This window comes from Xenopus laevis, chromosome 9_10L (genome assembly GCF_017654675.1).
Source record: "Xenopus laevis strain J_2021 chromosome 9_10L, Xenopus_laevis_v10.1, whole genome shotgun sequence".
NCBI classification, from domain to species: Eukaryota; Metazoa; Chordata; class Amphibia; order Anura; family Pipidae; genus Xenopus; species Xenopus laevis.
Window position 1 is genome coordinate 128524325 of NC_054387.1, and position 27757 is coordinate 128552081.

General features: G+C 39.6%; 2 protein-coding genes across 4 annotated transcripts in view; both read left to right on the plus strand.

Moving 5' to 3' along the window:
- LOC121398309 overlaps positions 1-27757 on the plus strand; it is an 84397-nt gene that overhangs the window by 31519 nt on the left and 25121 nt on the right. The window lies entirely within an intron of this gene.
- LOC121398311 lies at positions 1768-26841 on the plus strand. 3 transcript variants are annotated; one of them, XM_041577405.1, is made up of 14 exons: positions 1768-1854; positions 3604-3696; positions 5538-5612; positions 6584-6646; positions 7035-7130; positions 8512-8613; positions 9025-9298; positions 9841-10032; positions 21983-22011; positions 23214-23288; positions 24489-24560; positions 25152-25241; positions 26288-26365; positions 26586-26838. In XM_041577405.1, exons 2-14 carry the CDS (start codon positions 3610-3612, stop codon positions 26607-26609), a joined length of 1257 nt encoding a protein of 418 aa, XP_041433339.1. In that variant the 5' UTR covers positions 1768-1854; positions 3604-3609; the 3' UTR covers positions 26610-26838. The 3 variants fall into 3 exon arrangements, with proteins under 3 accessions (XP_041433339.1, XP_041433340.1, XP_041433341.1); XM_041577406.1 differs by lacking the exon at positions 6584-6646 and having other exon boundaries at positions 26586-26840; XM_041577407.1 differs by lacking the exons at positions 5538-5612; positions 6584-6646; positions 7035-7130 and having other exon boundaries at positions 26586-26841.

Consider the following 27757-nt stretch of genomic DNA (forward strand, 5'->3'; position numbering starts at 1 on the left):
TTTTACACCATTTCTTGGGCTCCCCCTTACCAAGACTCCTCTCCTCCCCTTGGGGTCATTTGTATTTTTTATGAGGCCACAAGTGGTTGCCATGCTTAATTTAAGATTCTTCTTCATTCAGAGACTGACTACTCAATAGACAATGAACCGAATTGAAGGCAGAAGAAACCAGGATGTTACAGGTATTTATTACTTGGTACTGAGGGTAAGTGTCCCCTGTCACTACCACTAGCTTGAGCAAGGAAGGTTGTGCCCAACAGTGTTGCACTCTGCACCTTGTTCTAAATGTTTAATCTGGGCCCAGAGCATAGTCATTGGTCTAGATGCAAGTCCTCTGTGCTTAGACATTTTATCTTCTCCCCACTGAGATGTTTCAAGGCAACAGTAGCACTGTGAAATGAAGAGGAACTTTTAGGGCATTATCAACTTTGTCACACTGTGGGAGATCACCTCTCTACAGATGACCAAGAAAAATGTGGATCATAGCATGGAATGCATTCTTATAGCTTGAAAGGTATTTTTGGATGCTTTGAGGCATTCTTCCATGGGTGACAAAGTTCTACTTGAGAAGACTTGAAAATGACAATTCCTATTTCTTTGGTGTTTTTTTGCAGGACATGCTGGAGGACAACCAGTGCTTGAAGTACAGTAAGTGTTTTCTACAGAAAGCAAATCTGATTCCTTTAAATCAGTTCTTGACATCTGTAAAATGTCCACTTCTTATGCAGGAATCAAGAGTAATGTAAATAAACACACTCAGCTATATGAGTAGCAATGGCCTAAAGATGGTCACTAGAGAGGTCGGAGAACCGGAGAACTAAGGATGGAATAGTGTTAACTTATGTTATTACTTATAGACCATGGTCCCAATGTTAATTACTTCTGCTGCACATACAGTGGAGGCTCAAGGACAATGGTAACCTCACTTTGTAAAATATAGATTAAGGGGCAGATTTATTAAGGTTTGAATGCGAATTGAAATTTTTTTTTGGTTAAAACTCAACAAATGTTAATTTGAAATCACCAACTCGAATTTGAATGTGAGATTTATCACACCTCAACCCTGGAAACAGTTCTAATTTTGGATATTTGTTACCTAACACCTGACGAGTCCATTTTAGGGATGCACTGAATCCAGGATTTGGTTTGGGATTCGGCCAGGATTCGGCCTTTTTCAGCAGGATTCGGATTCGGCCGAATCCTTCTGCCCGGGCCGAACCGAATCTGAATCCTAATTTGCATATGCAAATTAGGGTCGGAGAGGTAAAAAATGTATTCCCCTTCCCACCACTAATTTGCATATGCAAATTAGGATTCGGATTCGGTATCCGGCTGAATCCTTCATGAAGGATTCGGGGGTTCGGCCGAATCCAAAATAGTGGATTCGGTGCATCCCTAGTCCATTTACAAGTCAAACCGATTTGATTACAATTTTCGGGTCATTCGTATCCAATAGAATATTAGACATTTGAGTTTTTTCATACATAACCTCCCATTCGAGTTGTGAGTACATTCAAATTTATTAGAGTTAATTTTTTTTTTATATAACTTCGAAATTCGACCTTTGATAAATTTGCCCCTAAGTGAGATGTCCTCCCTTGATTGCACATTTATTGTTAGAGGCTGCTGATGGTATCTCTTTGGGGTTCACAGCTCTTGCTGGATTACATCATCCTTTTAGTGTTTTATTATATAGTGGACGATGCAGAATGCTCAGTATTTGCGAATAGAACAAAACTAATCTATGTAATACAATGTCTTCTGCGTTGTTGTTTCCTACTTTAGCTTCTGGCTGGCGTCTTGGTTTTGTCCTGGTACCTCTTCCTGCTCCCTGATAAATCAGTTTTCTTTTCTGTAAGTAAATATATAACATGCAAACCCACTGAAATATAACTATATTTTATTATTACATAATGCTTTTAAATCTTTATTTAAAGGACAAGTAAACCATGATAATAAGTGAATGTATAATTAACGAGGGTGTTATTCTAGGAACTTTTGCAATGCATATTATTATTATTTTTTTTTTAGATTCCAAGATATTAAGGGATACATGTACTGTAACATAAATTAATTTAGTTACAACAGCGCCACCTGCTGGTCATTTTCCAATCATTCTGACCACCAAGTAGTCAAGGAAGTTGTCAGGAGAAAGAAAGAGGCTTCTCTGATTTTCTTCTGGTTTAAAAAAAAGTTAGAAACCTTTCTCAAATCTTTCCTAAGCAGAAGAAATTAAAAGCAGCCTCTTTCTTTCTCCTGACAACTTCCTTGGCTACTTGGTGTTCAGACTGGACGGAATATGAACAGCAGCGATGGTGGCGCTGTTGTAACAAAATTCATTCATATTAATAGTACATGTATCCTTTAATATCTTGGAATAAAAACATAATAAATAATGAATGTAAATTACAAAAGTTCTTAGAATATCGCCCTAATTCATTTTATATTCACTTATTTTCGAGGTTTACTTATCCTTTAACATAAAAGCTGCAAGCTAGAAAATGGCTGATACCATTTTGCAGAATGTGAAAAATGTCTCAACAGACAATTATGGGTGCAAAATGTTAATCTGATGATTGTATATTGAGCACAAGTAGGTCAATGGCACATGGAACATACAGGATTCCTTGATACATTAATAGGTATGTTGAGTACATTGGTGCTAGACATACCATTATTAGGTGCAAGTATTTGATGAAAAGTGTTTTCATATGTTTACTAGGCCGAGACCTATTTACATATTCAAAACACATACATTTCTTTCTTTCATGGGTGCTTGGGTGTCCTAAACAACTGAGAAGTAGCACAACATTGGAATCTCCTGCTGAAGGTGCTGATTTATATCTCATGTTTTGCAGATGGGTTTGATTATCACAACTATTGCTGTAGGATTAGTGATGGGCGAATTTATTCGCCAGGCGCGAATTCGCGGCGAATTTGCGCGATTCACGCCCAGCGAATAAATTCGCAAAACGCACGCGAAAATTCGCGGTAAAAATTCACCGGCGTCAAAAAAAATTTTCCCGAAAAACGGACGCCGGCGTCAAAAACGGGCGCCGGCGTCAAAAACGAGACGCCGGCGCCGTTTCGCGAATTTTTCGCCGTTTCGCGAATTTCGCGCGAAATTCGCGAATTTTCCGGCGAAGCGAAACGGCGCAAATTCGCCCATCACTATGTAGGATTTTTACTCATCATCTTCGCAAACAATTCTGTGAGTTTTCCCTTGCGTTTTTTTTGGGTCTATTATTATTAGTGCCGTGCATTTCCCTTAATCCCATTCCCACAGAGGAAGTTTTACATTATAAATATGATGATGTGTGTTCTGTATGGGCACAAGTTATATATGCCAAGTTCTTGCAGTTGCTATGGAAATATCCCCATACTACCACCCTTATAAATTAATAAATAGAACAGCTACATCTCTATATTTGCACCATACTAGGCAGAGACATTTGACCAGAAGTCTCTTTTAGTAGAACAAACCCATAGGGTTTTTGGCTTATCTCTACAAAGTGAGATTGTGAAACCAACTGTTGAAGGAGACAATGATATCACCAAAGACAAAAACTGTTAGAATAATAACCATATATACTGTTCTTTCAGCATTCCATGCTGGTGATGCTCATATGCGTTGTAGTGACCTACCTGGAAATGAATATCATTCTTTGGATGGAAGTTGCATCATATTACGCTACTGTAAGTACAGTATGTCCTTGTCTACACTCCTAGCTCATGAAAATTATCCTTAGCTTAGAAAATATTGCTGTATGAGGAGTATTTTTGGAATATTCGACATGTACTATTTACAGTCAGTGATGGTCGAAGCTGAGGGTGAATACAAGTTCATGAAGGTGCAGGAAGAACCCAAAGGCTGCCTGGGAAATATTCTAAGTGGAGCTGATTAACTAATTGTGTTAGTGGTGTTGAGTCTCATGGAGAAGGAGAAAGAAGGAGGTTGAGCATATTTCTCTACAAGGGGCTTTGAAAAAAAGAGAGCAAACTCAGGATGCTTATGCTAAAATACTTCTCTTAATATTCAGTAGATGGTGGGATCTAAATATATTTTACTGTGGAGACTTCTCATTACCCTACTGCATGAAAATTGAATTAAATTCATCTTTTTAAGGTCCACACAATTACTAATTTTGCCACAAATGAGAAAAATGACTAGCATGACAGTTGTATTTCTTCCTAATCATCCTCAACAACTAAAAACAGCTTATTACCCACCTAATATTATATTAGATAGACCGCTACTGTGAAATTTGGTCAGTTTGGGGATGGGGCAGTTTTGAAAATGTTATCTGCCAATGCACCATATATGCCAATATGTGAGCAGATCAGTCACATACTGTTTAAGGTCTGGGTTTATATGGCCACTCTATAGAAAGATGAGAAATGAGACGTATACATGGACACTTTAGGCCATGGCCATGATATGGTCAACGACACGTGGTGATAAGAGAAGGGCATAATCTCCTCAATGTTCCACCATCTTTTTGGTAAACCTCACCCCTTTGGTGGTCTGAAATTTGGGATTATCCTGCCTAAATTGGACTAAAACCTCAAGAAAACCTCCTCTAAACCAGAAATTTGTTTAACCAATAACTGAATGAAAACCTGTATGTATAATATTATCAAATAAAACACCTAGGGCCCAATTGTGTAAGCAACATCCATACGTCCAACCTTTTAGGTTTGCCAACACACACACATTCATTGAAAACACAGTCCATATTTTGATATTCCATGTGCCTCATGTGGAGAACATAGTCCATAATAGACACGCAAATAATATTCTTTTTTAAAATATGAATTTGTTACCGGTATGTTTAAAAACACTATTATTATATATTTAAATATGGAAAAATCCCCACTTGCTACAGAAATGAAGTCTTATGTGCTTGCCTATAGCTTCTGTATAACACAATAAACTGTGCGATATCCTGTTTAACATTTGTTTTTCTTTTCTTTTATACAAAGATTCTTCTTACATTTCTATCTAGTGGAATAGCCGTGTTGATTATTGCCAAAAGATTCAACTTCAATGCACGTGTCTCTCATGACGTCATCTATCGTGACACGGTACAGTGAAATATATTATGGTCTAGTATTACATGATAAAAGGCCTAGAATACCTTAATTTTTCATGTGGGTTTGCCCAAGGGTAATATATGTTTACTTTTTTTTTATTTTGCCCAAGCTACTGTGAGTTAGAGTTACTAGCATAGCTTGCAGTTTTAACCTTGCCTAATCAGCCATTGTCTTACCAGAAGGCTGAGCACAAGCTTCTTATCATCTCTCACAGGGCTCCTGTTGTGTTTATACTAAAAGCCAGAGAAATCTTGGTAGGATGTAGTTAGGGGGCAGACAACTGTTAGAGGCTCTGGATGGTATCTCTTTGGGGTTCACAGCTCTTGCTGGATTACATCATCCTTTATTATATAGTGGACGATGCAGAATGCTCAGTATTTGCGAATAGAACAAAACTAATCTATGTAATACAATGTCTTCTGCGTTGTTGTTTCCTACTTTAGCTTCTGGTTCTGGCTGGCGTCTTGGTTTTGTCCTGGTACCTCTTCCTGCTCCCTGATAAATCAGTTTTCTTTTCTGTAAGTAAATATATAACATGCAAACCCACTGAAATATAACTATATTTTATTATTACATATTACTTTTTAATCTTTATTTAAAGTAAATGAGGGTGTTATTCTAGGAACTTTTGCAATGTATATTATTATTTTTTTTTTTTTTTAGATTCCAAGATATTAAGGGATGCATGTACTGTAACATAAATTAATTTTGTTACAACAGCGCCACCTGCTGGTCATTTTCCGACCATTCTGACCACCAAGTAGTCAAGGAAGTTGTCAGGAGAAAGAAAGAGGCTGCTCTGATTTTCTTCTGGTTTAAAAAAAAGTTAGAAACCTTTCTCAAATCTTTCCTAAGCAGAAGAACTTAAAAGCAGCCTCTTTCTTTCTCCTGACAACTTCCTTGGCTACTTGGTGGTCAGACTGGACGGAATATGACCAGCAGCGATGGTGGCGCTGTTGTAACAAATTCATTCATATTAACAGTACATGTATCCTTTAATATCTTGGAATAAAAACATAATAAATAATGAATGTAAATTACAAAAGGGCTTAGAATATCGCCCTTATTAATTTTATATTCACTTATTTTCGAGGTTTACTTATCCTTTAACATAAAAGCTGCAAGCTAGAAAATGGCTGATACCATTTTGCAGAATGTGAAAAATGTCTCAACAGACAATTATGGGTGCAAAATGTTAATCTGATGATTGTATATTGAGCACAAGTAGGTCAATGGCACATGGAACATACAGGATTCCTTGATACATCAATAGGTATGTTGAGTACATTGGTGCTAGACATACCATTATTAGGTGCAAGTATTTGATGAAAAGTGTTTTCATATGTTTACTAGGCCGAGACCTATTTACATATTCAAAACACATACATTTCTTTCTTTCATGGGTGCTTGGGTGTCCTAAACAATTGAGAAGTAGCACAACATTGGAATCGCCTGCTGAAGGTGCTGATTTATATCTCATGTTTTGCAGATGGGTTTGATAATCACAACTTTTGCTGTAGGATCTTTACTCATCATCTTCGCAAGCAAATCTGTGAGTTTTCCTTTGCGTTTTTTTTGGGTCTATTATTATTAGTGCCGTGCATTTCCCTTAATCCCATTCCCACAGAGGAAGTTTTACATTATAAATATGATGTTGTGTGTTCTGTATGGGCACAAGTTATATATGCCAAGTTCTTGCAGTTGCTATGGAAATATCCCCATACTACCACCCTTATAAATTAATAAATAGAACAGCTACATCTCTATATTTGCACCATACTAGGCAGAGACATTTGACCAGAAGTCTCTTTTAGTAGAACAAACCTAAGGGTTTTTGGCTTATCTCTACAAAGTGAGATTGTGAAACCAACTGTTGAAGGAGACAATGATATCACCAAAGACAAAAACTGTAATAATAACCATATATACTGCTCTTTCAGCATTCCATGCTGGTGATGCTCATATGGGCAGCTTTAGTTACCTACCTGGAAATGAATATCATTCTTTGGATGGAAGTTGCATCATATCACGCTACTGTAAGTACAGTATGTCCATGTCTACATGCCTAGCTCATGAAAATTATCCTTAGCTTAGAAAATGTTGCTGTTTGAGGAGTATTTTTGGAATATTCGACATGTACTATTTACAGTCAGTGATGGTCGAAGCTGAGGGTGAATACGAGTTCATGAAGGTGCAGGAAGAACCCAAAGGCTGCCTGGGAAATATTCTAAGTGGAGCTGTCTAACTAATTGTGTTAGGGGTGTTGAGTGTCATGTAGAAGGAGAAAGAAGGAGGCTCCTATAAAGACCAGGGTAGAGTTGTCATATTGGGAAAAGCCTCAGCACGTACTGTGGCCGCATTGAGAAGAAATATTAAAGTCCTTGCCAGATGGAGTCTAAGGACCTGATGTGAGCATATTTCTCCTACAAGGGGCTTTGAAAAAAAGAAAGCAATCTTAGGATGCGTGTGCTAATATACAACTTCTCTCAATATTCAGTAGATGGTGGATCTAAATATATTTTACTGTGGAGACTTCTCATTACCCTACTGGATGAAAATTGAATTAAATTCATCTTTTTAAGGTCCACACAATTACAAATTTTGCCACAAATGAGAAAAATGACTAGCATGACAGTTACATTTCTTCCTAATCATCCTCAACATTCCTAATCATCCTCAACAAAGAAAAACAGCTTATAACCCAACTTATATTATATTAGATAGACCACTACTGTGAAATTTGGTCAGTTTGGCAATGGGGCAGCTTTGAAAATGTTATCTGCCAATGCACCATATATGCCAGTATATGAGCAGATCAGTCACATACTGTTTAAGCTCTGGCCACTCTATGGAAAGATGAGAAATGAGACATATACATGGACACTTTAGGCCATGGCCATGATATGGTCAACCACACGTGGTGACTATAAGAGAAGGGCATAATCTCCTCAATGTTCCACCATCTTTTTGGTAAACCTCACCCCTTTGGTGGTCTGAAATTTGGGATTATCCTGCCTAAATTGGACTAAAACCTCACGAAAACCTCCTCTAAACCAGAAATTTGTTTAACCAATAACTTAATGAAAACCTGTATGTATAATATTATCAAATAAAACACCTAGGGCCCAATTGTGTAAGCAACATCCATATGTCCAACCTTTTAGGTTTGCCAACAGACATTTGACATTCCATGTGCCTCATGTGGAGTACATAGTCCATAATAGACACGCAAACAATATTCTTTTTTAAAATATGAATTTGTTATGTTTAAAAACACTATTATTATTATTTAAATATGGAAAAATCCCCACTTGCTATAGAAATGAAGTGTTGTGTGCTTGCCTATAGCTTCTGTATAACACAATAAACTGTGCGATATCCTGTTTAACATTTGTTTTTCTTTTCTTTTATACAAAGATTCTTCTTACATTTCTATCCAGTGGAATAGCCGTGTTGATTATTGCCAAAAGATTCAACTCCAGTGCACGTGTCTCTCATGAAGTCATCTATCCTGACACGGTACAGTGAAATATATTATGGTCTAGTATTACATGATAAAAGGCCTAGAATACCTTCATTTTTCATGTGGGTTTGCCCAAGGGTAATATATGTTTACTTTTTTTTATTTTGCCCAAGCTGCTGTGAGTTAGAGTTACTAGCATAGCTTGCAGTTTTAACCTTGCCTAATCAGCCATTGTCTTACCAGAAGGCGGAGCACAAGCTCCTTATCATCTCTCACAGGGCTCCTGTTGTGTTTATACTAAAAGCCAGAGAAATCTTGGTAGGATGTAGTTAGGGGGCAGACAACTGTCCAGGGCTGTAAATGGGACTCTGCATGGGACTTTTTGGAAGTACTTCTTATCTTACATGTACTGTCATTAAATCTACTGATGATGTGAATGATCATTGTGTATCTGTATTTCATGGCAGAGTCCGAGGTCTAGCAAAAAAGCAACAATTGGAATATTTTCCAGATCCAGCCCTGAGGAATACAACTGGCTTATAAGTTACCTGATAGAGTCCACAGGTCACACTGTCTTACCTTTTGTCATCACCAATACTAACAGCTTTAAATTCAGAGAAGAGGTGTGTCGATGCAATTATGCCATATTGTATCACTCCATGAGTAGAGGAAGGATCAATATCACTGATGTGACGGATTCTTTGTATGATGACGAGCTGGAATATCAATCATCTGAACTAGGTACCTAGCGTTGCCTCCATCATGCATCACACATAGCATTTCAAAGATTTCAAAATTATCTTCATGCCCATCTTAAAGGGGATGTAGGTCCAAAACTCGTCCCCGGAATACTGTTAAAGCTCATGCTGAGCCATTAGGGTTCATTAAAGCTTGCTCCATTGTATACTGAAGCATAGATCTGTCATCCTTTATAAATCTGGCCATGCATGGGCTGATATAAACTGTCAACTTTAGAGTCCTTCTGGATTGACTTGGAAACCTGTTGGGTGATTTATGGAGACTTCCTGGTAACCTGCTCACCAGGTATCTATCAGGCGGGTTAGAAAATGGTGTCAGAAGAGGACTGCATCTACCTGTTGATGGAGTCCTCTTCTGGTGGATCTCCATATGCCTCCAAAATGATCTGATTGATGGCCAAAGGGAGTAAAAAATGGATTTGTTGATTAGATGACCCCCTTTCGTCTATTATGGAGCCTTGAATTTGTTTATGATCACAGTATAATGAAAATTTCTCTATTCCTATATTTGTGTTTATTTTACAGGCATAGACAAGGTTGCAGTAGTTGTTGATGATCTAGTTGACAGGAGCTCCACTGCTCGAAACAGAATCCTAAACAGTCAGCCTAAAATAGCAAATCTGGCCTGGAATATCTTCCTTATAGACAAAGAAACAAAGCAGAATAACAGTATTATGAGGAACTTGATGAATCCCATCAAAGAAAAGTTCACGACAGGTACAGTCATTTTAGTACATACAGTATCTTGGCACATTCATGTTTTTCATTTTCTTTCATTAAAATTCTCTCAGTGTTTTCTAAAACTCTTTATAATTCAGGGAAAATTAGAAAACATGGGACTGCCTAGTGCTGTTTTCCTACAAAAAAAAGTTGAATGTTTTAGCAGGCAAATATGTTCATTAAATGTTGTAGATTTTTTTTTGATTGATACATTTAGATAACTCCAAGAAACTTGGTCTTGACTCTTGAAATAGTGAAATAGGCTACAAAGTGTTTGCTGGTCCATTTACAGAGGTTCTCCTAAGTGACTTATACTGAATACACAGGGGAATTAAGGGACACGTACAGAATATTGAATAATGTGTCTAGTTTAGGAAACCCTATAACCATAAGAGGAGGTCAACTGCATCAAATGGACTTTACAAATAAGTGAAGGGGAGAATAAGGGGTTGACATTTCAACTGCATGGGGCTTCTATCTTTGCAAAGGTGTCAAAGGTTCTATTAATTCACAAATTTAAAATATAATACCCTGTACATCTCTTCTTTTTACAGGCTTGTGATAATTTCATCAGAAGACTGTAACAAGAATAGGGATGTCGCGGACTGTTCGGCGGCGAACTTGTTCGCGCGAACATCGGCTGTTCGCGTCCGCCGCAAGTTCGCGAACGTCGCGCGACGTTCGCCAATAGGCGTTCGCGTCAAAATCGTTCGACCATTCGACCATTCGATCGCTAAAATCGAACGATTTTCGTTCGATTCGAACGAAAATCGTTCGATCGAACGATTAAAATCCTCAGATCGTTCGAATCGAACGATTTTCGGATGTTCGAAGTTCGCGAACTGTTCGCGAACTGTTCGCATTTTTTGCCGGTGTTCGCGAACGGCGTTCGCGAACACATTATCGGCGGTTCGCTACATCCCTAAACAAGAAGAGGTACTTCAATGTAAACTTGAAAAATGTTCCTTCTCGCCTTTGACCCAGTGCATATAAACCCAACGCGGCTTCACTCCAGCAAGTGATGAGCAGCAGTTTTATTCCCACTCTGCATCCCGTCTCCCCTCCTCTATCCATGGCATATATTGGGCTTTATACTCCTCCGCATGGCTGTTTCTACAAATACTGCATCTTTATTTAAAGCTGTATAAATTAGCAAAATGTAATTTTTGATTCATTTCATTTGTTTGTTTGTTTTTTTTGTCGTTTCTGAGTTGTGGTGATGTTAATATATTCCCTTAAAAGTTAGGCTGCACTGTCATACATTTTGTACATGTCATCATTAGGGATGTAGCGAACGTCGGAAAAAAAGTTCGCGAACATATTCGCGAACTTGCGTCAAAAATGCGAACGGTTCGCGAACGTCGCGAACCCCATAGACTTCAATGGGAAGGCGAATTTTAAAAGCTAGAAAAGACATTTCTGGACAGAAAAATGATTTTAAAGTTGTTTAAAGGGTGCAACGACCTGGACAGTGGCATGCCAGAGGGGGATCAAGGGCAAAAATGTTTCTAAAAAATCCATTGTTGACACAGCGCTGCGTTTTGTGCTGTAAAGGGCAGAAATCACACTACATTTCTAAACCTGTGTAATAAAATGCTTTAAAACGTCCGGCGTCTACATGCCAATCAAGTCGTGTAAAGGTTACAGCCTGTTCACACGCAAAGACGAAACGCGGTGCTTACTGCAACGCAAAAAGACGCAAAGAGCTTTAATGAATGATACCGTCAAGTGAGCAAATAATAGTTTTTAATTACTAGTTGCTTGTCACCTCCAGGATGTTCGTCCTGTTGGTGGCAATATTTCTGTAGTGGTGTGTTTACCAGTCATCGTGCTTGTGCGCACGTGCACGCTCAGGCAGAGGTAATTCAATGTACAGTGAAGTGAACCAAAAAACACCGATTCTGCAGTGTGGGCCCAGTTTTGGTCTACTTTATTGATCACCTGCGGTGACCATAAAAGATGCGATTTTGCCACTGTTGCAGAACCCTGAAAAATTAGGCATGTGTACTTTCCTGAAAAATTATGTTTTTTTTGTCGCAGCCACTGAACCAGAAGTCCAGAAACAATATGCCATATAAATGCTGAAAATATTAATTTTTTTTTGTCGCAGCCACTGCAGCACAGAGGCCAGAAAAAATATGCCATATAAATGCAAACAATATTAATTTTTTTTTGTTGCAGCCACTGCAGCACAGAGGCCAGAAAAAATATGCCATATAAATGCAAACAATATTAATTTTTTTTGGTCGCAGCCACTGCAGCACAGAGGCCAGGAAAAATATGCCATATAAATGCTAACAATATAAATTTTTTTGGTCGCAGACACTGAAGCACAGAGGCCAGAAAAAATATGCCATATAAATGCTGAAAATATTCAATTTTTTTGGTCGCAGCCACTGAAGCACAGAGGCCATAAAAAATATGCCATATAAATGCTGAAAATATTCTGTTTTTTTTGTCGCAGCCACTGAAGCACAGAGGCCAGAAAAAATATGCCATATAAATGCTGAAAATATTCATTTTTTTGTCACAGCCACTGAAGCACAGAGGCCAGAAAAAATATGCCATATAAATGCAGAAAATATTCTGTTTTTTTTTGGTCGCAGCCACTGAAGCACAGAGGCCAGAAAAAATATGCCATATAAATGCTGAAAATATTCATTTTTTGTCACAGCCACTGAAGCACAGAGGCCAGAAAAAATATGCCATATAAATGCAGAAAATATTCTGTTTTTTTTGGTCGCAGCCACTGAAGCACAGAGGCCAGAAAAAATATGCCATATAAATGCTGAAAATATTCATTTTTTTGTCACAGCCACTGAAGCACAGAGGCCAGAAAAAATATGCCATATAAATGCTGAAAATATTCATTTTTTTGTCACAGCCACTGAAGCACAGAGGCCAGAAAAAATATGCCATATAAATGCAGAAAATATTCTGTTTTTTTTGGTCGCAGCCACTGAAGCACAGAGGCCAGAAAAAATATGCCATATAAATGCTGAAAATATTCATTTTTTTGTCACAGCCACTGAAGCACAGAGGCCAGAAAAAATATGCCATATAAATGCAGAAAATATTCTGTTTTTTTTGGTTGCAGCCACTGAAGCACAGAGGCCATAAAAAATATGCCATATAAATGCTGAAAATATTCATTTTTTTGTCACAGCCACTGAAGCACAGAGGCCAGAAAAAATATGCCATATAAATGCAGAAAATATTCTGGTTTTTTTGGTCGCAGCCACTGAAGCACAGAGGCCAGAAAAAATATGCCATATAAATGCTGAAAATATTCATTTTTTTGTCACAGCCACTGAAGCACAGAGGCCAGAAAAAATATGCCATATAAATGCAGAAAATATTCTGTTTTTTTTGGTCGCAGCCACTGAAGCACAGAGGCCATAAAAAATATGCCATATAAATGCTGAAAATATTCATTTTTTTGTCACAGCCACTGAAGCACAGAGGCCAGAAAAAATATGCCATATAAATGCAGAAAATATTCTGTTTTTTTTGGTCGCAGCCACTGAAGCACAGAGGCCATAAAAAATATGCCATATAAATGCTGAAAATATTCAATTTTTTTGTCACAGCCACTGAAGCACAGAGGCCAGAAAAACTCAGGATTTACCTGGATTCAAATTAAACCAGTAGGGTTTGCACCCTAGTTTGTAATGGTGGTGGAGGGAGGAGGACGCTAAAGGACAGCTGTATGTGGAGTCATGAGGCGTGCAGAGAAGGACAGCTGCATGGGGAGTCAGAATCAGAAACTCAGCACAAGTCTTCCGGCGTGCAGTAACCCTCCGAGATCCACCCCTCATTCATTTTAATAAAGGTCAGGTAATCCACACTTTTGTGACCTAGGCGAGTTCTCTTCTCAGTTACAATCCCTCCTGCTGCACTGAAGGTCCTTTCTGAGAGGACACTTGAGGCGGGGCAAGACAAGAGGTTCATGGCAAATTGTGACAGCTCTGGCCACAGATCAAGCCTGCGCACCCAGTAGTCCAGGGGTTCATCGCTCCTCAGAGTGTCGATATCTGCAGTTAATGCCAGGTAGTCCGCTACCTGCCGGTCGAGGCGTTCTTTGAGGGTGGATCCCGAACGGTTCTGCCGCTGCCTTGGACTGAAAAACATTTGCATGTCTGACGTTACAGAGTGGCCAAAGTGCTTTGTCCTTGCAGGTGCGCTCGTGGCAGGATTACTGGCACCTCTGCCCCTGGAATGTTGATGAGTTCCTGAAGTGACATCACCCTTATAAGCATTGTACAACATGTTTTGCAGGCTGGTTTCTAAATGCAGCATCCTTTCAGACTTGTGGTATGTTGGTAACATTTCTGCCACTTTATGCTTGTACCGAGGGTCTAGTAGAGTCGCGACCCAGTACAGGTCCTTCTCCTTAAGCCTCTTGATACGGGGGTCCTTCAACAGGCATGACAGCATGAAAGACCCCATTCTCACAAGGTTGGATGCAGAGGTATCCATCTCCGCTTCCTCGTTATCAAGGACTGCATCATCCATGGTCTCCTCCCCCCAGCCACGTACAAGACCAGGGGTCCCCAAAAGGTCACCACTAGCCCCCTGGGAAGCCTGCTCCTGTTGGTCCTCCTCCTCCACAAAGCCACCTTCCTCCTCTGACTCCACTTCTGACACCTCTCCCTGCGTTGCAGCAGGTGCCTGGGTTCGTTCTGGTGATTCCAACCAGAAATCGTGCGCTTCCTGCTCCTCGTCACGCTGGTCTACAGCCTCATCTGTCACTCGTCGCACGGCACGCTCCAGGAAGAAAGCGAAGGGTATTAGGTCGCTGATGGTGCCTTCGGTGCGACTGACCATATTTGTAACCTCTTCAAAAGGGCGCATGAGCCTGCAGGCATCGCGCATAAGCACCCAGTAACGGGGTAAAAAAATCCCCAGCTCTGCAGATCCAGTCCTACCACCCAGTTCAAACAGGTATTCGTTGACGGCTCTTTGTTGTTGCAGCAGACGTTCCAACATGAGGAGCGTTGAATTCCAGCGAGTCTGGCTGTCGCAAATCAAACGCCTGACTGGCATTTTGTACCGCTGCTGAATGTCAGCAAGGCGTGCCATGGCTGTGTAGGAACGTCTGAAATGGGCCGACACCTTCCTGGACTGCCTGAGAATGTCCTGGAATCCTGGGTACTTTGAGACAAAACGTTGTACTATTAAATTCAGAACATGTGCCATGCAGGGCACATGTGTTAAATTGCCCAGTCTCAGTGCTGCCAACAGATTGCTTCCATTGTCACACACCACTTTTCCGATCTTCAGTTGGTGTGGGGTCAGCCACCGATCGGCCTGTGACTGCAGAGATGACAGGAGTACAGATCCGGTATGGTTTTTGCTTTCCAGGCACGTCATCCCCAAGACAGCATGACAACGGCGTACCTGGCACGTCGAATAGCCTAGGGGGAGCTGGGGGTGCACAGGTGTGGAGGAGGAGGACCCAGCAGCAGAGGACGAAGAAGAGGAAGAAGACGAGGTAGAGAGCGAAGGAGGAGTAGAGGTGGTGGCAGAACCGCGTGCAATCCGTGGCGGTGACACCAACTCCACTGTCGTTGTTGAGCTACACATTCCCTGCTTCCCAGCCATTAACAAGTTCACCCAGTGGGCAGTGTAGGTGACATACCTGCCCTGACCATGCTTGGAGGACCATGCGTCAGTAGTCATATGGACCTTTGGCCCAACACTAAGTGACAGAGATGCGGTGACTTGGCTCTGCACATGGTGGTACAGGTGTGGTATTCCCTTTTTTGAAAAAAAATTGCGGCTGGGTACCTTCCACTGCGGTGTCCCAATTGCTACAAATTTGCGGAAGGCCTCAGAGTCCACCAGCTGGTATGGTAAAAGCTGGCGGGCTAAGAGTGCGGACAAGCCAGCTGTCAGACGCCGGGCAAGGGGGTGACTAGCAGACATTGGCTTCTTACGCTCAAACATGGCCCTCACAGAAACTTGGCTGGGGGCAGATGACTGGGAATGGGAACAGGTGGTCAAGGTGGAAGGCGGAGTGGAGGGTGGTTCAGACGGGTGAAGGACAGCAGAGGTAGAGCAGTAAGATGCTGGACCAGAAGGAGGGTGGCTTTTAGTTTGCCTGTTGCCTTTGAGGTGTTGCTCCCAAAGTGCTTTGTGCTTGCCGTTCATGTGCCTTCGCATAGAAGTTGTACCTATGTGGCTGTTGGGCTTCCCAAGACTCAGTTTCTGACTGCACTCATTGCAAATGACAACGCTTTTGTCAGAGGCACACACATTAAAAAAATCCCACACTGCTGACCTTTTTGAGGCTGGCAATCTGGCGGTAACAGTAGAAGTCGGCGGCGTTGGCGGCAATGGCGGGTGCGTTGGCCGGCTGACCACAGGTGCCGATACATGTTGTTGCCCTACTGTTCCCTGCGAGCTGTCCTCCCTGCTTCTTCTAAGTCTTATTCTCCTCCTGCCTCTCTGACTCTCCGTCTCTCCATCTGAACTATCCTCCTCTTCTTCTCTTCTACTGGGCACCCATAAAACATCAATCTCCTCATCCTCATTCTCCTCAGATGCATCAATTTCTTCTAACAGCTCACAGAAGGAAGCAGCAGCGGGGACCTCCTCGTCATCACTCATTATGTCCATCTCTGTTGTGTTCTCTGCCATAATTAAATCTGGTGTAACGTCCTCATCTCCTTCATCTTCTTCTGCCAATAATGGTTGCGCATCACTCAGTTCAAGAAACTCATGTGAAAATAACTCCTCTGACTCCAGTGAAGAAGGGGCGCCGGTGGTGGAGGAAGTGTTACGTGGGGTGCCCATAGCAGTGGAGGATGAGGATGTTGTGGTAAAGTTAGAAACGGTAGAGGATGGGGTGTGCTGTGTAAGCCAGTCAACTACCTCTTCAGCATTTTGGGAGTTCAGGGTCATTGCCTTTTTAAAACTGGGCAATTTCCTAGGGCCACAGGATAGCATAGCAGCACAGCCCCTTGTGCCTCTGCGTGGCGGCCTGCCTTTGCCTGGCATTATTTTTAAAACAGCAACAACAACAACTCAGGTGGTGTTTCTAGAGACGGTATTATTATTGATATTTAGACAGAATGTGAACAAGCTCACACAGCTAGATGGGAGTTGTTTGAAAATGAAGAAGAAGAACACACTGGGCAAACAAGGCCTACAAGGTCAACGTATACACTACTACAGCAGTGGATACGGAATATATTATTGCTGCCTGAAAAACGTCACTCGGGTGGTGTTTCTAGAGACGGTATTATTATTGATATTTAGACAGAATGTGAACAAGCTCACACAGCTAGATGGTTGTTGTTTGAAAATGAAGAAGAAGAACACACTGGGCAAACAAGGCCTACAAGGTCAACGTATACACTACTACAGCAGTGGATACGGAATATATTATTGCTGCCTGAAAAACGTCACTCGGGTGGTGTTTCTAGAGACGGTATTATTATTGATATTTAGACAGAATGTGAACAAGCTCACACAGCTAGATGGTTGTTGTTTGAAAATGAAGAACACACTGAGCAAATAATGCCTACAAGGTTAACGTATACACTACTACAGCAGTGGATACGGAATATATTATTGCTGCCTGAAAAACGTCACTCGGGTGGTGTTTCTAGAGACGGTATTATTATTGATATTTAGACAGAATGTGAACAAGCTCACACAGCTAGATGGTTGTTGTTTGAAAATGAAGAAGAAGAACACACTGGGCAAACAAGGCCTACAAGGTCAACGTATACACTACTACAGCAGTGGATACGGAATATATTATTGTTGCCTGAAAAACGTCACTCGGGTGGTGTTTCTAGAGACGGTATTATTATTGATATTTAGACAGAATGTGAACAAGCTCACACAGCTAGATGGTTGTTGTTTGAATATGAAGAACACACTGAGTAAATAATGCCTACAAGGTTAACGTATACACTACTACAGCAGTGGATACGGAATATATTATTGCTGCCTGAAAAACGTCACTCGGGTGGTGTTTCTAGAGACGGTATTATTATTGATATTTAGACAGAATGTGAACAAGCTCACACAGCTAGATGGTTGTTGTTTGAAAATGAAGAAGAAGAACACACTGGGCAAACAAGGCCTACAAGGTCAACGTATACACTACTACAGCAGTGGATACGGAATATATTATTGCTGCCTGAAAAACGTCACTCGGGTGGTGTTTCTAGAGACGGTATTATTATTGATATTTAGACAGAATGTGAACAAGCTCACACAGCTAGATGGTTGTTGTTTGAAAATGAAGAACACACTGAGCAAATAATGCCTACAAGGTTAACGTATACACTACTACAGCAGTGGATACGGAATATATTATTGCTGCCTGAAAAACGTCACTCGGGTGGTGTTTCTAGAGACGGTATTATTATTGATATTTAGACAGAATGTGAAAAAGCTCACACAGCTAAGTGGCAGTGGTTTGAAAATGAAGAAGAAGAACACACTGGGCAAACAAGGCCTACAAGGTCAACGTATACACTACTACAGCAGTGGATACGGAATATATTATTGCTGCCTGAAAAACGTCACTCGGGTGGTGTTTCTAGAGACGGTATTATTATTGATATTTAGACAGAAAGTGAACAAGCTCACACAGCTAGATGGTTGTTGTTTGAAAATGAAGAACACACTGAGCAAATAATGCCTACAAGGTTAACGTATACACTACTACAGCAGTGGATACGATATATATGATTGCTGCCTGAAAAACGTCACTCGGGTGGTGTTTCTAGAGACGGTATTATTATTGATATTTAGACAGAATGTGAACAAGCTCACACAGCTAGATGGTTGTTGTTTGAAAATGAAGAACACACTGAGCAAATAATGCCTACAAGGTTAACGTATACACTACTACAGCAGTGGATACGATATATATGATTGCTGCCTGAAAAACGTCACTCGGGTGGTGTTTCTAGAGACGGTATTATTATTGATATTTAGACAGAATGTGAACAAGCTCACACAGCTAGATGGTTGTTGTTTGAAAATGAAGAACACACTGAGCAAATAATGCCTACAAGGTTAACGTATACACTACTACAGCAGTGGATACGGAATATATTATTGCTGCCTGAAAAACGTCACTCGGGTGGTGTTTCTAGAGACGGTATTATTATTGATATTTAGACAGAATGTGAACAAGCTCACACAGCTAGATGGTTGTTGTTTGAAAATGAAGAACACACTGAGCAAATAATGCCTGCAAGTGCACTACTATTGGTGCACTACTATGAAGAACAGCAACAGCACTGTACACGTTAAAGAACAGTAAGATAAGTAAAAGAAAAAAAAAATATATGTATATTAAAAAAAAATATTTTCTCGGGTTGGTGCTGCTGAACTACTAGGAGCAGCACAGTAGCACACCAGTCCCACTCCCCAACACTGCTAGACTAATAGCACTGGGCTTATAGTAGCAACTAGCAAAGTAAAAAAACAAAAAAGAAAATAAAAGCAGTCCTTACAAGGACTATTGGGTTATTACAGCAGTCAGCAGATGAGATCAGAAGAGATCAGTGCCCACAGCAGCTACATACAGAGCACTGCAGTAGAAGGTAGATTACTAGCCAGCAAAGCTACCCTAAAATGTCCCTCAAATCCCTGCAGACTTCTATCCCTCCAATACAGAGCAGTATCAAGTAGATTACTAGCCAGCAAACTTACTATCAACTGTCCCTCAAAGAAATCAGTGAAATCAGTAACAGCTCTCTCCCTACACTAGCTCTTGCAAGCACACACAGGCAGAATGAAAAAACGCTGCAGGGCTTCAGTTTATATATGGAAGGGGAGTGGTCCAGGGGGTGTGGGGGTGGTCCAGGAGGGAGAGCTTCCTGATTGGCTGCCATGTATCTGCTGGTCTGGGGTGAGAGGTCAAAAAAAAGCGCCAGGTAAGGCGAACCCAAAATGGCGAACGTCGCGCGACGTTCGCGAACATTCGGCGAGCGCGAACAGCCGATGTTCGCGCGAACAAGTTCGCCGGCGAACAGTCCGCGACATCCCTAGTCATCATTATGTACATCGTCATACATGACGAACTTGTGATGCTACCATACTGTAGCCAGTGTGCCAATACTAACAGCTGAACTAAACATTCCATGGCATCAGGGCCCCCATGCCATGGCAAAGATGATTCAAGGAAAAACATGTATTGAAAGTGGCAATCAGGGCTTCTCTGGGACCACCACCAGCCTCAAGAGCTGTTATCCCTGTTGTTTCCCTCTAGCGTTACCTTTTATTGACACTGCTCCTTCCTATTCTTGATAATGTTTCACCTTCATCTGACACATTACGGAGCCACTGGCTGACCAAGAGAACAAATGGGGCCAACACCCAGCTTTAGTCAAATCTACTTAAAGGACCAGTTACATCAATTTTTTTTATTGAACGGAAAAAAAACACAAGGACAAAACTTTTAAATCGCTAAGTCTTTATTAAGAAATAACTTACCGAAACTCCGCTTGCGCTCCTCTTCAGAAAAGGTGATGTGGTGATCCATCGTGCGGCGCTCAATTTCTTCTCCCTGCCTTCCTTATAGGAGATAGCCAGGGAGGAGAAATCGATCACAGCATGATGGATCGTCGCTGTGTCGCGAAAGCGGAGTTTCGGTATTTTATTTCTTAATAAAGACTTTGCTATTTAAAAGTTTCATTTGCCTTTGTGGGGTTTTTTTCCATTCTATACTAACGAATTTTATTTTATGTTACTGATCCTTTAATGGCTTTAAGTAATCCCATACGACCTGTATGGGATACTGACATTATTTCATATTCCTCTAGTTAAAGGGATTCTGTCATGATTTGTATGGGGTCCTTTTTATTTTTAAATGACACTGTTTACACAGCAAATAATTCACTCTACCATATAAAATTACATTTCTGAACCAACAAGTATACAGTGTATTTTTTAGTTGTAATATTGGTGTGTAGGTGCATCTCAGGTCATTCTGTCTGGTCATGTGCTTTCAGAAAGAGCGAGTGCTGCACTATGGAACTGCTTTCTGACAGGCTATTGTTTCTTCTACTCACTGTAACTGAATGGGGTCGCAGTGGGACCTGGATTTTACTATTGAGTGCTGTTTCTATATCTACCAGGCAGCTATCTGGTTACCTTCCCATTGTTCTGATGATGGACTGCTGTCGGGGGAGGGTAATATCACTCATTTATAGCAGCAAAGAGTGACTGAAGTTTATCAGAGCACAAGTCACATGACTGGGGGCAGCTGGAAAACTGCCAATAGCCCCATGTCAGATTTCAAAATTGAATATAAAAAAATCAGTTTGCTCTTTTGAAAAATGGATTTAAGTTCAGAAGTCTGCTGGAGCAGCTCTATTAACTGATGTGTTTTGAAAAAAAACATTTTTCCCATGTCAGTATCCCTTTAACCTTACTCTGTAGTTACCCAAGTTTAAAGAATATAGACGGCTTTAAACAGAAGCAATTCCAAGGCTTGCCTTATTAAGATCAGTGTTGCAAATGATATCCAGCAAGCTGTGCAGACTCCATTAGTTTATGCATTAATCCATTGTGTATTCTCATTGGCTGGATTATCAGGGTAAAATGATTTTAGACTTGGGCCCTACCACCAGACCAAATGTTTATAAGGATTATTTTTTGCTGTTCAGGACTAGAAAGTGACCAAAATGCACAATAATAACGACTCTACATGATTTGTGTATAATTATTGCAATTTGCACAAAAGGTAATGAAACAAAACAATAAACTAGACCGGTCTGGAGTAACAAGTTGGTTGCACCTTTTATTTATCATATTATTACTATACTGTATATGTTCATCTAACCTTTCCAACCTTTGGGATTGCTTACCATAAGGCAAGCTTTTTGTTTTTTGTCTTTTGGAACCATCAGGAAATCAGCCGTTGTATAATAAAGATAAGTATCTTAAAAAATGTCTTCTGTTTTTGTTCTAGAGGGCAGTGGCCACTCCCTGGGAAGTGCTGTAAGTAATCTACTCGTTCCTTCAAATGCAATGGCAGAATATCATTTAATAACACAAACCAGGTCTCATTTAGTATTAGGAGAGCCAGCGCTAGGTGCAGAAAAGGAAGCAAAATGATTGGTTAAAACTTCATTCTTTCACCTCGTGCTAATACAGTATATCCAAGGGGTCTGTAATGTACTGTAATGCTGTAATAAACAGGGAGCTGGAAGGCTCAAAATGACATAAATAATCCATAAATAATTATATATATATATATATATATATATATATATATATATATATATATATATATATAATTATTTATGGATTATTTAGATTAAGATATTTTATATATATATATATATATATATAATATCAAAACAGGGGGGTTGTGGGAGCACTCTAAAGGCTTTTAAGTATATATATATATATATAAGTATAATAAATGCTATTGCATATGTACCCCAAAACAGGGGTTATTTTGTTACAAAGTTATGATCATAAAATTGATAAGCCACCATACCACGTCAAGTGAAAAAACAGCGTTCAATGGACATTGATTACAGGTAATGCTAAAATGCACATAAAATATAAAACAAGTTAGGGACCGCCATTCGGGGTTTACCTTGACGTGGTATGGTGGCTTATCAATTTTATGATCATAACTTTGTAACAAAATAACCCCTGTTTTGGGTACATATGCAATAGCATTTATTATACTTATATATATATATACTTTAAAGCCTTTAGAGTGCTCCCACAACCCCCCCTGTTTTGATATTATATATATATATATATAAAATATCTTAATCTAAATATTTGTATAATATTATAATACATTTATTAATATATTTCATTTAGAAATGAAAGTAATGCATTGGAATCTAAAAAAACTTAAGGGCCATTAATGATGTCGCTGAAAAAAATTCAGATTTATGAAGTTATTATGTTAAAATTCCAAAATCCAAAATCATCTGCATCTGGGATTAACAAACTGTCTGGGAGTTAGTGCTCGGGGCTGTGGCTCAAGCAGTCCAACAACTGTGATGATGTGACACATTCATTGACTTGATGAACTGATTAATGTTGATTGTTAACCCTCTCCTGACTGTCATGAAAGTGTTGACTAATGGAAAAAAAACAATGAAATGCTGCAAATCGGTGGATCATGAAGTGACCTTGAATAATCATTTTTTTCTTGTTTTTTTTTAATCCTTTAGATTGTTCCATTGTGCTTCCTTGTTTTATGGTTTGCTGCCATTATCTTTGTCAGAAGTCCTGATGATTTTTATAATGTATGTATTCACTTTCAATTAAGACCTACTGTATATAAGCTATTTAATTTTCAACAATTAAAGGGGAACTAAAACCCAACAAAGAATTTAGCTAGAATACTGGATTTATTTATTAGCCCCCCCCCTCCACCACAACATATCCCTTTTATGAGAACCCTGACTAACGATTTAATTATCCCATTCCATTCTACTATAAAGCAATATATTGTATAGATGGAGGAAGGTCAACTGATACATCTGGCACAATTAGCCACACCCTTTTTCCCAGATGAAATGTTGTGCCATAATGTAAGACCAGTTAGGTCTATTCTATGGGGCAAATTTACTAAAGGGCGAAGTGATTAAAGCAGGCGAACATTCGCCAGCGTGACATCATTTCGGTACTTCGTCGATTTACTAACAGGCACTGGGGTAACTTCGCTAGCGATGGAGATAGACTCTAGTGCTACTTTGCTCCCTAACGCCTGGTGAATTTTCGCTCTGGCGAATGGACGTAACTGCGCAAATTCACTAAGATGCGGATTTTTACCTCTTGCGCCAGACTTGCCTTCATCACCTCAGACCAGGCGAAGTGCAATAGAGTAGATAGGACTTCCTCAAAATAGTTTACAATTTTTCTAAGTCCCAAAAAACGCTGGCGTTGTTTCCTTTTTCAGGGTGATGCAAAAGATTGTACATTTTTTGGGATAACCAGGCTTCCCCCCACATTTCCTAACATATGGCACATAAACTATACAGTGGGCTCATGTGTAGGGCAATATAACAACTTTATTTTATTTTATTAAGGATTCCCGGTAGTGTAATGTATTTGCTGCAACATATACATCCATTCAAATTTAACTTCCAACCGTATGCAAATTAGCCAACGCTAGTGCAACTTCGCTTCGATTGTCGCTGTAACGCTAGCGGAACTTCGCCATCGTTCGGCTCCCTGGGGCAACTTCGGATTTTAGTAAATTAGCGTTGACCTGGTGAATCCACGACTGGCGAAGTGTTGCGATGTGAGCGAAGCCGTCGCTGGCGAATTTTCGGAGATTAGTAAATTTGCCCCTAGGTTTTTGGGCAATTTAATGTCCTTCTTAGATTCCCAACATGGTGATGTGTATAACTTGACAGATGTAGAATCAAGATGTAGTATATATGGACTATAAGTGCTGATTTAATGGAATATCAAGTGAAATGAAATGTTTCTTTCTGCAGATCATTCTTATAGTGATAACCAACTTGAAGGTGTCCTTTATGATTTACAGAGCTGCATTTTCAGGCAGTGATGTAAGTATTTCTACTTTATGGAAAGCATGTAGGAAGAAAGAATTAAAGAGATCATTTATTTTGGGGATAGATTTTGCAGTGAGGGGTACAGCACAATAGGGCTTTGTATTACCACTACATATATTCTGTGAACCAATACGAGTTACTCCCTGCTAATTCCATAGAACAGACCCAGATCCATAGAAGACTTGTCAGGAATTGGTCTTGAACTGGTCCTTGCCTCATGGGATTTTCAAAACCTCCTGATCCAAGAGCAGATACATTATGGGCCCATGGAGATGTGTAATTTTTAACGTTTAACTCCTGATCCAAGAGCAGCCACATTGTTTGGGACAGTCAACAGTTTTTGCCCTATTTAAGGTTCAGTAAGATGCTTACTTGTTTTAGAATGGTTGCTAATATTGACTATTATATGTTCTGCTTAATCCTAGATGCATTCTGTTTAAATTAGAAAGAATTTGCTCCTATTAAACTTTAGTTACATATGAAAACGCTTACATATGAAAAAGCAGCTTCAGTTTGCTCTTGTGTTATGCGCTTAGCCTGGTTTGAATTTCCATTAATTAAATAGAAATGAAATTTCTATTACAGAGCCTTGCTTGCCCACTCCTGCCATTAGTATTTACAGTACTTCTGGTTGAATGCATTGTTATGATTTGGGGAGTTTGGTCAGTACAGAAGGTAAGTATAAATAATGTTATTTGGCTCTTCAGCAGATACTTTATTAGATCAGTAGGTCTGGCCTCCTTAAGGGACCTGCCAAAAGCATTTACTTGTGGCTATAGCTTGAAGGTCAAATAATGAAAGATTTGGTTTAAATTCTTAATTTCTATCTTCGATACTAGTAGAATCCCTGTGTGAAAGACTTCTAGGTTCAGATTTAGGGTGAATTCTTATTTTCTTTCTTAGATACATATGGACTCCCTGCTTGAATGACTTTTAGATTGAGATTTCGGATTAACGCTTAGTTCCTCTCCTAGATTATCATGGTTATTAGATTATCTTCTAGGTTAAGATTTGGGGGACTGCGTATTTGCTCTCCTAGGTAGCCATGGAATTCTTTCTCAGAGAACTTCTAGGATGAGATTTGGGTGGAATTCTTATTTGCTCTTCTAGGTGCTCATGAAATCCCTGCTTGAAGAACTTCTAGGTGGTGATTTTGGTTGAATTACTATTTGTTCTTCTAGGTATCCATGAAATCCCTGCTTGAAGAACTTCTAGGTTGTGATTTTGGTTGAATTACTATTTGTTCTTCTAGGTATCCATGAAATCCCTGCTTGAAGAACTTCTAGGTTGAGATTTTGGTTGAATTATTATTTGCTCTTCTAGGTATCCATGAAATCCCTGCTTGAAGAACTGCTAGGTTGAGATTTGGGTTGAATTCTTAATTGCTCTTAATTATATGTGTGAGTGAAATCCCTGCTTGAAGAACTTCTAGGTTGAAAGTGAGGGTTAGATGCTTATATGCTCATCTAAATACTCATGGAATCCATGAAGGACTTTTTTGCTGTCCTTGACATTTTAAAACAATAGCAGGATGAATTCTACAATTTTTTTGTTACATCTATAAGCTTGGTAATGGGGAGGTGTCTCTGACCAAATGATGGAGAACAAAAGATCTAAAAACTCGTTTAGACTCATTTCAAGTCTAAAAAGCAAAAAGACTTAAAACTCCTTTATTAGAATGTATGCTTACATGAGTGTCCTCTCCTTTTTTCTTTTTTTAGGTTCTCTACACAGTGATTGCTCTTGGGATGGATCTTTTGGTCATTATGTTATTTAATAAGGGGCCCCAGATTTTCAGTGTAAGTTGATATAATCCTCTTTAATGATATACTTATTTGATTAAAACTATATTTGAAAAGTTTATTACATAGAGGCCCTATTCATAAACTCTCTTATGGTAGAGTAACTGCTTTGATGCACTTATGCCTCTTTCCAATGGTATTAATGTTTATTTATAATGTTTCACCCATCAACTAACTAGTGCTCTGACTTGCAGTAATTCTGACTATTACATTTCAGGGTCATCCAAGAAAATGCCTATGATACTTGGAAACTGATCTTCATGCAACTAAGGCTTATAGAGTCCTGTGCTGGAATTAGGTTGCACATAAAACATCTCCAACCTCCTGTACCCTGGTATATAACTCTTCAGTTGCACTCTGGATATGGTACAGATACCCACCTTACCTACATTCCTTATCTACCAGCCCCAGATTCCACCAGCTGCTCCCAGTATATTACAGACAAATTACATCCACACAGGAATGGGCAGTGCAAAGCCTTATCCTTTAATAAAATTATATTGTTTGTAGTCATTGTGTTTTGCTTTCTATATCCAATTGTTTATGACTTCAGATGATTATGGACCATAGGGGCATATTTGTCAACGGTCAAATTTTAGAGGTATATCATCTTATTTAGACCTCAAATGAACTTACAACTCAAATGGTTTCTTATTAAAGAAAACATTTGAATGTAAAAAACTGGTGTTAGTGAAGTCAGGACGCAAAACTGATCGAGTTTTGCCACAGAAAAAAATTTGAAATGATTGAGTTTTCGAATGAAAACCACTGAAAAAACTTGAACATCAAGGCTACAAACATCTTCAAACATGACTTTGACAGGTTTGAGATGGAGTATTTTTGGATTCGAGCTATTTCCAGCTTCGAGTTTTTATTCAAAAATCCAAACAATTCTATTTTTTTTTTAACTCACAAAAGTGAATATGTACTGAAAAAATACAAATTTTTCACGGAAAATACGATTCAAAATTTGATTAGGGCAGAGACACCCACTGGCTAGAATCTAAATTGGCGGTGGGATGGCACTCGGATAACTGCGTTTTCCGAAGTCGCCCAAAGTTTCCTCCATTCCTAGTGCCATCCCCTGGCAATTTAGATTCTAGCCGGTGGGAAGGCTTTTTGGGGAGATTAGTCATCCAAAGAAGAGACTAAATGTTCCCAAATCTTAGTGTGTGCCCTTACCCTTATAGTCTATTCTATAAGTGCTCTAGGGAGCTAACTATTAGTTACATGGTCCAGCAATATTCCCTCCCTCTAACACAGAGAATGACACGATTTCATGTTACAGCTTTTTGTTGTGCTGATGCACAATCTTTAAACCAGTACAGAAGGAAAAATCGAATTTCCCCTTTAATAAATGCCTAGTACAACACAAGCTACACATTCATA